Raw genomic sequence first — 11,587 nt, 5'->3', positions numbered from 1 at the left:
ACAACCGCCTCAGAGAGGAGGCAGCTGGAAAGGGTGGTGCGCATTGCATCTAAGATCACCGGCCACGACCTTCTAACTGTCTCCTCCATTTACACCACACGCACAAAACGCAGGATGCAGAAGGTGATCGCCGACCCCTTCCACCCTGCTAGCTCCTTGTTCGTGTCATCATGTCACACTCCATATATGGCCAAGATCCCTGATGTCATCAATATTAAGCCCATACTGTATATGGGAATGCCCATATATGGACATAATTATTGTGTCAGTCTCATGATAACCACAACCAGTCACACTTGCAAATGAATTCCATCCATGTCCCTTTTATGCCCATATATGGAGATCCCTGATGTCATCAATATTAAGCCCATATTTGGGAATTGCCATACTGTATATGGACATATTTTGACGGTCTCTGTTGTTTCAGCGTGACCTCTCCCTTTGTCAAATGGCACAGTGCCACAATTACTGTAGCTCAACTTTCATCTGTAGTCTTGTGAGAGTTGTTCATAATGGGTACCACATACATTGGCCACATGTACATACATGTACAGTTAGTTTCAGTATAAAACTGAACTGAAAGAAAGAAGTAAAAATAATGATAGTAATAATAAAGAAATAATCCAGCGTAGTATATTTTTTACACATGTATGCACAGGGTACTGTGAGAGCAGCCTTGCTTTTGCTTTTAGTCGCAGCAGAGTGTGGTTGGAAGGCAGAGAGACGGGGGAGTGGTCGCTGTGTGCAGAGGTCAGTGTGTGAGTGGGCGCGTGAAATGAAACCCACACATCATTATCAGCTCACCTCACCTCACTTCCCTCAGTTCCCTGAGGGAACATGCACAACGCACGCACACACGCACACACACATGCACACACACACACACACACACACACACACACACACACACACACACACACACACACACACACACACACACACATACACACACATACATGCCCGCACGCACACGCACGCATGCAATACAAACACACGTGCACACACATGAACATGCACAAACGCGCTAAAAAACACCATCTGTTCCGCTGCCCAGTGTCTCTGTTCCCCAATGCTTTGGATGCTCTCACTATCCACCCTATACCACACACACACACACACACACACACACACACACACACACACACACACACACACACACACACACACACACACACACACACACACACACACACACACACACACACACACACACACACATCCCTAGGCTCAGTGAACCCAGCTCCTTGCCAGGTGGTGTTTGTCCACACACACACACACACACACACACACACACACACACACACACACACACACACACACACACACACACACACACACATCCCTAGGCTCAGTGAACCCAGCTCCTTGCCAGGTGGTGTTTGTCCATTCTGGTGGGTGAGGTGACTTATATCCATCCCATATTCATTTGTACAGGGGAACGACAGGAAAACCAATCTAAAAAATACATAAATTACGGTAGTACCAACTTTTCCAACTATTTTCCTTCATGTTGCTGATTTATGTTATTGGGTAGGGAGGGTAGGGATGGGTATCGTCTGCGATACTTTTAATGGTATCGATTGCATGACGTCGATACTATCGGGTATCGGTTCACGTAAAAACGAACGATACCTCGTTTTGATACTCTGGAACGTACCCCTGGCCGGTCGCATCTGTAACAGTTGGGCTACTGAGAGTTTAATGACTGCTTTGTAGGCTACACTCGTTACTGTAGAAAATAGCCGACAATAGCCTATAATGTTTATTATTATGATGATTATCCAACGTCTATACTCTCCGCTCCACCACACTCACATCATCACCTCAACTTAAATAAAAAGTATCGAAAATGGTATCGAAAAGGGTATCGTATCGATTCCCAGGTATCGAAAAAGGTATCGTATCGATTCAAAGGTGAACGATACCCATCCCTAAGGGAGGGTGAGCACAAACTAACCTAATACATGTGGTAATGACTGATAGTTCTCTTCTCTTCTCTTTTCTCGTGCCCTCTACATTTACTTTATAAATCGGCTGCACAGACTCAACAAGAATGTATTAACTACATGAATCCTAGCATCCCTACTCTGGGGCATAATAGGTCAATTATGTATAATTGTATCCACAAGTTTCCGCTGGAGTTTACTGTAGACTATCAGGACCAAACTTCCGGGTTTAACAGCAGACATACAAGCTCACGTCGCGTCGCAGATGCAACCCGTTGTGAGCTTGTAAATCGGCGGCGGAACCTCGGTGCAGACGTTTGCGCAATGAACTATGGGGCGTAGGAAACTCGTGGATATAGGGTTTAATTGGTTAACGCAAAAGCTCACAATTCATCTGGTCACATCTGAATTTGTGTGTGTTTGTGTGTGTAGACTGATCGACTTCAAGGGTATTCGGTTTGCCGTTTGGCAGTGTCCGACTGAAAGACAGACGGCAAGAGATTTTATTTTTCAGACACACTTGTCTGTCAAGTGATCCTCATTTAGCCCATTAAGCTTCTAGAACATAAAGCTTCAGCTTGCATTATAAAAGAGCAAGAACAGTATACTATTCTGCATTGTTCCTAATACCTCCTACAGTATGTAATTAGCAGGTCTCTACACATGGTCTCTGCAGTTGTAGAAATGACATTGTAGAGGAATATAAAAAATATGGAATTTAGATACAAGAAACGTAGAGGGATGTGAAAATTGGACACTACAATTAAAAAGAGCAGGCAGCATGCGTGGGTCGGCATGCAGGCACGTGCACACCACACCCACATGTGCACACACACACACACACACACACACACACACACACACACACACACACACACACACACACACACACACACACACACACCTTTTGTAAATATGCACATCTTTCTCTCTTTCTCTCACTAAGAAATATCCGTTTGCATCAGAACTGACTAAAAATAAATGTATACTTGACGTTTAACCACTTGAACCCCAGCATCCCTATTCTGGGGGGAAGGTTCACCAAAGATCGCCAATCTACAAGCTCACAAAGTGCCACAATGTGACGCGCTGTGAGCTTGCAGATCAGCTATTTTTGGTGAGGAGAGTTGGCTGTAAATGGAAAAATAACTCAAGTACAATGCAAATCAGTTTTACTACGGTATGTATGGTGACGTGATATTGGTGTAGTGATATGGATTCCAAATATCATCAAAGTATTCTGCGGCACCGCTGGACCGGCATCACGGCACCCTAGGGTGCCACGGCACGCACCCTGTGTTACACATTCAGGTGTGTTTGCTCTTTGCTGTGATGTGTCGGCTACAGCATTTTGGTAAAATAAATAAGTACATATTTTTGGTTGTTTTATATTTGAGTATAAAATATTACACTGTAATACTGTACACAAATAAGTGTAAGGCTGAACATACAAAGACATAATTCTCCTGATATGGCATTCAGACTTGTGTTTTCCATTTGTAGTGTTTAGCATTTTATGTGTTTTTTTATTTTGTTTTCAGAGCTTTGAGAAATTACGTATATACTTTCAGAAAATGTACCGGTATGTAGTTTAAACAGGGCTATTTGAGAAAATAAATTGAAGTCAATGCACCGCAGGCTTTAGGTCTCTGGTGAGGGAAGATGAACCGCCCTCCTAAGTACTGAGATGCAGGGCGATAATATCATTAACTTTCAGCTATATACATTATTCTCATGATGCTCACTGCATGCAATTTTATAGATATCACATCATACAATTTACAACTTACAATTTAGGCATTTAGCAGACGCTTTTAATCCAAAGCGACTTACATTAAGCAGGTAATACATCAATATAATAAGCAAGATAATATGTCAGTACATCAACAACAATATAACAAATGCATAGGAATATCAATCTAGAAAATCATTAACGTAGGTAGACCACGCACCTAATCAGTAAAAAACCCTAAAAATGCTATCTAGCTTCATGTATGGTCATCGAGGGGAGTGTTACAGTAGTGCTATGGGTTTAGGTGGAGTCTGAAGAGGTGAGTCTTCAGTCCACGACAGAAGCTAGGGAGTGAGTCTGTAGTTCTAATTGCGACAGGGAGTTTATTCCTCAGTTTGGGGGCCAGGAGGGCAAATTGTCTACGACTGATTTCTTTTCCTGGGGTTTTTAGCGAGGGTTCTGTCAGCATCCCTGTTTTTTTTTTTCTTTTTGAGTGAACGGGTGGGGTTGTAGGGGTTGATCAGGTTTTGGAGGTATGGAGGAGCCGTACCTTTGTCTGCTTTGAAGGTCAGCATCAGTGTTTTGTATTCTGTGCAGGCCGCAACTGGGAGCCAGTGGGGGAGCGGAGAAGTGGGGAGACATGTGAGAATTCTAGCTGGTCGTGCCGCAGCATTTTGGATCAGTGCACATGGCGGGAGGCCAGTGAGGAGAGAGTTACAATAGTCAAGTTTTGATATGACAGATGTCTGGATGAGGAGCTGGGCTGACTCCTGGGTGAGGAAGGGTCTGATTCTACGGATGTTATAATGTGGTTGCCCTCATCAGTGTGTGGCTTGCAATAATTTCATAAAAATAGTTCCTCATTGTCATAAATTACAGGACATGTAATTCAAAGAACGTCATTTTATCTTCTGTATTGCTCATGCTCAATGGCATGCAGTATGTACTAGGCCTGTCCTCTAAAAATCGACGAATCGACGCGTCGCTTTAAGCCCCGGGAATCGACGCCAATTGTTTGAGTCGAGGAGTCGAAAATATATATATTTTTTATATCACCAGTTAGCCTACTAGTACTGCGGTGCACTGCTGGACTGCATGGTGTCATGTAGGGCCTACTTCCAATTGAGAGATGTAGCAATTGGCTAACAGTTATTTATTGTCTCGCACCAGCGAAGGGGTGAAAGTGAGACGGAACGGCCAGAACCGCCGCATCGTTAAAAACATTCGGAGCCGGGACGGTGTTCCGTTAAGAGGAGAAGCACGCTGTCAAAATCCCATATTAAATAACCTGCCACAGCACAAACGCACGTCCACAAAGTAATTAAACAATCTACTAAAGTCAAATTAACATACACAAGTGTAGGCTACAAGTTACATTTTCTAATTAAAGTGCTTCTGAATTGTTCCAGTGTTGTAAGTAATCCATGATGATGTTTGTTTCGCTGTGTTTGCGTCCACATGTCCACACTGAGGGCTCTAGCTGGGAGCTGTGCCTCCCGCTGTTTATGATCCGTTTCTGAAATGAATCCGTTCTCGACACTGACTCATTACTCTGTCAGTGCTCTGTGTCCCGCGACTGCGGACTGGATCCCATCGTTCATTTAAAAGAGCCGTTCAAGAGAGCGGAATCGTTCGCGAATGTCTCATCTCTACTGCACGCTGCAGAGAGACGGGGCAGGGTTGAACAGCGGAGATGTTTCATTTGTTTTAACGGTGTGTTGTACATTAACATTGCTATGCAGATAACGCTTTTGCTCGCGCACCGATATCACCGAAAACACCGTGTATTCAATCATCTTAATGTATTATTGTGTTATGTTGATGTGGACGTTTAAAGCAACACCTTTTTTTTTCTTTTTTTTTTTACACAAAGTAGACTATAAAACGATTCGTCGACGCGTCGGAATGAACCCCACGACTCGAGTCGACCCCAAAAATCCCGTGTCGAGGACAGCCCTAGTATGTACAGTAGGCCAGACATCCAGAGTGGAGGGACAGCGAGTGGATTCATGGGCACTGGTAGTTTCCTCTGTCGCGGCAATTGCGTCCTAAGCCACAGAAGCTGCCGGCTCCAACTGGATATCCATATATGGACATATCGGTCGCCGTTTCTGGACAACCTAATATCCGAAGGACTCGGCGGCAGGAACCACACTCCCTCGAATCCTTGCCAATGCACAAGCGCAGAGTTTTACAAAAGTTTATTGTGGAGAGAGAGTACAGTATGGTAATGACAAACAACAAACGATCTGGCCAGCCGGGAATTGAAACAGGGACTCACCGATCAGGAGGATGGCATTCACGGCACGCGTGAAAAGCGGAAAAAGCATGACAGACATGAAATGACCAAGCGTGGACCAACCACAGTCAATCCAATCAGAGCATACCTGACATTTTCCCAGGCAAAATCCGGAGGTGCTGACAACAATACAGTCCCTCTGGTCTAGTATTTCTATCTAAATACAATAATATTATTTGAAAATGTAATCAACATACTGTATACAGTACTGTATCTGCATAGTATAACATCTATAAAAGAAGAAACAAAATATGCAACAAGTGTTGATAAAAGGGTGAAGGGGTGGAATAGGCTGAAATAGATGAGTTTTTTGGGGAGCCCAGGAGAGATTCGAGTCTGGGGGATGGGAGGGACAAACATTCTGACTGATCTGTTTGCTTATAGTCTGTCTGTCTGTCTGTCTGCCTGCCTGCTATTGCATCTGTCTGTCTGTCTGTCTGTCTGTCTGTCTGTCTGTCTGTCTGTCTGTCTGTCTGTCTGTCTGTCTGTCTGTCTGTCTGTCTGTCTGTCTGTCTTTCAGTCTGTCTGCCTGCCTGCCTGCCTGCTAGTCTATCTGTGTCTGCCTTCCTGTCTGTGTCAACCTAATTGTGTGTGATGTAAGGTCTATTTCACAGAGCTAACAGTCATTGTCTGCCAGATTGAAACATCACACAGCTGCTCCCTGCCAGGCTGGCAGACATCTCCCATGCTTTGCTTTTAATTTCACTTCTAGGAACTGAAGGGACCAGGGCTTGTGTGTGTGCGTGTGTGTGTGTGTGTGTGTGTGTGTGTGTGTGTGTGTGTGTGTGTGTGTGCGTGTGCGTGTGCGTGTGTGTGTGTGTGTGTGTGTGTGTGTGTGTGTGTGTGTGTGTGTGTGTGTGTGTGCGTAAGCACGTGCGAGTGTGCGTGTGACAGAGCAAGAGAATTGAGTTGAGAGGGAGGCAGAAAGAGTGAGAGTGAAATGTGGAACCAAGGCTGTTTACTCTTTTAACAACTAAAATATGTGGCAACCGCCCAGAAAAAACTTCACATAAAATCTCAGACACCATTTAAGACCTCCTTTTAACACCACATCCCCGATCTGTACCTCTCTTTCGGTCGGTCTGTCTGTCTGTCTGTCTGTCTGTCTGTCTCTCTCTCTCTCTCTCTCTGTATCTCTGGCAGTCCTATAGTGCTGACAGCTCCCGATAGAGGCATTCTCCTAATGGGAGCAGATGATGATTGACGGTCACACCGAGAACTGACAGCACATAAAGGTCACATTAGCCTCCACCGAGACAGATGGAGGGGAAGGAAGGAGGCGAGATGATGGAGGGAGAGAGAGAGAGAGAGAGAGAGAGAGAGAGAGAGAGAGAGAGAGAGAGAGAGAGAGAGAGAGAGAGAGAGAGAGAGAGAGAGAGAGAGAGAGAGAGAGAGAGAGAGAGAGAGAGAGAGAGAGAGAGAGAGAGAGAGAGAGAGAGACCAGGTAGAAAAGATGAGCTGGTGGGAGTGTGATGGGAGAGAGAGGGAGGAACCTGGGAGGACAAGAGAGAAAGAGACGGTGACAGACATAATGTCATGTAGGCAAGAACGCAGAAGGAAAAAGTCAATCCTGATGAAAGAGTCAAAGAACAGTCTGACTGAGAAGAAGTATAAAACAAAACACACACACGCACACACACGCACACGCACACACACACACACACACACACACACGCACACACGCACGCACACACGCAATTGGAATTATACATCATTAGATGGTATTTTGCAAGTAGTGTCTTCTTCCACACTACTTGTGCTTAAGTTAAGTCAGCAAAGAAGCACATGTGGCGAAATATCATCATCACCACCATCATCGCGTGTGTCAACAGTCCAACAACAGAGAAGTGTATTTTCATTTCCCGTCGTAAATGAAAAGTAAGAACAGACAGACTGGGGGCGTGGTTATCCAACTAGCCCAGTGGCATTTGGAATCACGCGTAAGTGACATGGGAATCAGTTACCTATAGATTTGAGATACCTCCTTGTCTGATTGGATGTTAATGTCTAAATGTTATTGAGTGTCATGTTCTGTACTGGTTTTGATAAGGGATGCCAGCTTTTCTTGCTCAGTGTTATCAGGGTTTCTCAGTGTTCAACAGCATGGACGGATCGTCTCCCGTTCTGTGCTAGAACAATAGGACCCAAGTGATCAAATACTCACCTTAAACCAGTGAGCAGTGTTAATTAAAGAGGTGGTGCCATAGTTTTGTATGTGTCTATGGAGTAAACATTACTCCAATAGACCCCCAGGTGTGGTTATAATGTTAATATGTCTGTATTTTTGGTTTCTTTCTGAAAGCTGAAAAAAAGGCCCAATTCAAATACTGTACATTAATGACATCATAAAATCACCCCTCCCTTTTTTACCATACAGCAACACTATGTGCGTGGCTAACTTCAGCTGGCTCACCACCAACCTGACAAATAGGTATACTTAATGAACAGGTGGGTGTAAAACATAATTTTAACACATTCTGTAAACTTCTTTGAAATCTTCCCAAAGTATAATCATACTACCTGAAGATCATGTTGTAGAGAGGAAAGAAATCATGGCACCCTGTCTTTAAGTGTTTACTTACCCTAACTTACCCTAACCAAAGTCTCACATGCGTTTGCCAGTCTGCTAAACCGAGGAATCCTTGTTGTGCCCTCATTATCCACCTCTCTACACCCAGTTAGTTTATGACGTGTTACACAGCTGGATCACTTAGTTGTAACAGATTGTTTACTGTCAATATTCCAGGATGACCTCCCACTTGGGTAATGACGCCCCCTGGCGATCATTCAGAGAAACTACTTCAGCTCCCGTACTAACGTAGGTAGGAAGGGCCTGTCACTCAAACCGGAGTGACCCGCCTCCAGGCTATATAAGCCCCCGGAGGCGGAAGTAACATCCTCTTTTCACTCTCTGCGATATCACATTCAGATAAGTTGAAACTCAGCCTTTGTATTATTATTCTTCGCGCATTAGCCTAAAGCGGTGGCATTGGAGTCGCCCACCGGCGAGTGTTGAATTAACCCGTACTTAAGAATACTTATTCTTGTCCCGTTATACGGTTATTTCCTTCTATAACAAAGGATTATTACTGCTTGTTCAGGCCTCCGCCGAAGCAAGCGTGGCATAGCATTAGCCGTTAGCTTGTTAGCTCGTCTGCTCTTTGTTAACGTTAGCTACACTGCTTACCGCTTGTTCAGGCCCTGCCCGAATCAAGCGTGGCCTAGCCTTAGCCGTTAGCTTGTTAGCTCGTCTGCTTCTTGTTAACTCTTGCTACAGTGCTTCGCCATGGATCCTCTGGCCTTCCTGCCGAGGCAATGTCCAGGCTGTCCAGGACTCATCGACGGACAGGATCTTCACCATCTCTGTGTCGGCTGCATGGGCGTTGCACACGCCTTCTCTGCACTGAGTCCTCAGGGGAGAGCAGGACCCTTCTGTGACTTCTGCGTGGCCTACGACCACGATGTACTGGTACACCGGTTCTACCTAGCCAGGGCAGGCCTCGGGGCCTGCGCTCCACCAGGTGGGTCCACTGCTCTCAACCCCACAGCCCAGTCTTTCCTTCCCCAGGCGGCCCGCACCGTTGGTCAAGGTGCGGCGCTGCCTTCCGGAGATCCGTTTGGCAAACAGCGCGCCATTCCAAGTCAAGATGGCGCCGTGCTACATGAGACACCGCCTGCCGCGCAACCGACCGCAGCTAGCTCCACTGTCACTGGAGCTGGCAGGTCTGGTGAAGTCGCCGCTAAGAAGGCGACCAAGAAGGCTAACATCCCTCCGGTAGCCTTTTCCCCTTCGGGCGCGGTGCCCAAAAAGAAACGCTCGGATGTGACCGTCGGGGACGTTCCCCTCAACGTGAGCATCACCAAAACAGTCCAGACTTTCAGGCGAGAGTCGGACCTGAGCTCCTGTCAGAGCGAGGGTTCTGGTTCTGAATACTCTGGATACACGGCCGAGGAGGAGGAGGACTCCGTCGAGGACGATGGTTCTCGACTCACGGTCACAGTGAAAGGTAATGCCCCTGCGGCTCCAGCACGTCAACTGGACGCCGCAGGGAGCTCCCAGTCTTCCTCAGGCACCACTGCCCCTCCACCCGCCAGTCAAGCGGGTGAAGCGGGAGCAGAGGACGTCGATTCTGCAGCAGAAATGCTGGATCATCTCACGGTCTACATGAGAGCTCTTGCCAGAGTTGGAGAGGAGTTGCCACCTCCTCTCCCCTCTGAAGAGGCCGAGGATGATGACGAAATGCCCGGGCAGGAGCCTTCGGTTCCCGCCCCGTATGTCCTCTCCAGGCTGCCGCTGGTGAAAGGATTCACCAAGGCCCTCCATTCCTCATGGAAGACACACAAAGACCCCAGGAAGCTGCCTTTTTCTGTGTTGGATTTGGTTGGCGGTGCGGAGGCAGGCATGTCCACCTGCCCTAACCTGGACCACCTGTTGGCACAATCCTTTCTGGGTTCCGTCAGACCCCAGTACAAGGATGTAGGCACGGCTAAAAACGGGCCGTTTGTCGGCCCCGTCGGCACCAACCCGCCGGGGTTCACTGTCCTGGAGGACAAGCTGCAGTCGGACAGGGCTCGTAACGCCTACCGGTCCGCTGCTCTGGCTGCTAAGGACCTTAATCTTATCCAGCTCTTGCTAGCTTCCACCAAAGACCTGGTCAAAGGTCTGCCCACGGGGGAGCACACTGCGGAGCTAAACACCCTATTCGACATCATGCTGAAGGTCAATTGGCATGCGGTCAAGTGGATGGGCAGGTCCATGGATTATAACCTCCAAGCTGAGAGAGCCCGCTGGCTCGACTATGTCGACCTCGAGCCTAAGAGGGACGTGGGCGAGAAGCCTGTGGGTCCTCGCGGGGAGATGTATAAATCCCTCATCAACATGGAGAACAGTCCCACCACCCTCATGGGCGGCGGTTTGGAGCTGCTGCAGGGCAGAGTCACGTTCTTTAAGGCTGCTAAGGACATTGTCGAGTCCACCACAGTGCCACAGGAAGAACCGCAGCAAGCTAGGAGGGCGTCCCGCTCCTCCCGCGTCAAGGAAAGGGGCCGCTCTGCTTCTTTTAAGAAGCACTCGTCTTCCTCCAGGGGAGCCTCTGCAGCCAGGGCGCCTGACAGGCCCCGCAGCAAGGTTGTGGTTCCCGAGCGCGCTCAGCCGCGCCGCCCGTCCAAGGATGGCAGGCAGCAGTCTTCCTACCGCGGTGGCCGCGGTAGGGGACAGCGCAAATGACACTCGGAAGAGGGGGATTGTGCTGGGGCGGGGGTCCGAGGTGTCTCTCGGTCCCCCTCCCCCCAAACGAGGGCGTTTTTCTGTACCCCGTGTCGGGGAAATGAAAATGTTGAATTTGATGCCTCCTGTGTCGGCAATAAATATGTTGAAAGAGCAAAGTCTGTCTCTGTCCAACTCTCTCGCACTAGTTAGCACAGACGACCCCATCGTGCATGCCTCCTGTAGTAATGATGAAGTCCTGTCAGGACTCGATAATCAATCACAGGTTTTATCAGCAACCAGTAATGTTATTGTCAAACAATTATGTGGTTCCTCAAGCGCGCGAGTGGGATATCCCTCGCGTCGACAATATGACTCCTTTATGCATGCCTCCTGTAAGAATG

The 11,587-nt window shown here is 47.3% G+C and overlaps 1 protein-coding gene across 1 annotated transcript in view; it reads left to right on the top strand.

Annotated features, from left to right (window-relative positions):
* Window positions 1–11,587, top strand: part of LOC308292936 (histo-blood group ABO system transferase 2-like) — a gene marked incomplete at both ends in the record, with an annotated part of 63,525 nt that overhangs the window by 69 nt on the left and 51,869 nt on the right. Inside the window, one exon of the mRNA XM_080735361.1 lies at window positions 1–158. This exon is cut by the window's left edge and continues 69 nt beyond it. Coding sequence (XP_080591487.1) covers window positions 1–158 — 158 coding nt within the window. The remainder of the gene's footprint in view (window positions 159–11,587) is intronic.

This window comes from Nannobrachium achirus (genome assembly GCF_963921795.1).
Source record: "Nannobrachium achirus genome assembly, chromosome: 10".
NCBI lineage: Eukaryota > Metazoa > Chordata > Actinopteri > Myctophiformes > Myctophidae > Nannobrachium > Nannobrachium achirus.
The sequence above is the reverse complement of the archived record's forward strand: the minus strand, read 5'-3'. Positions and strand labels throughout refer to the sequence as shown.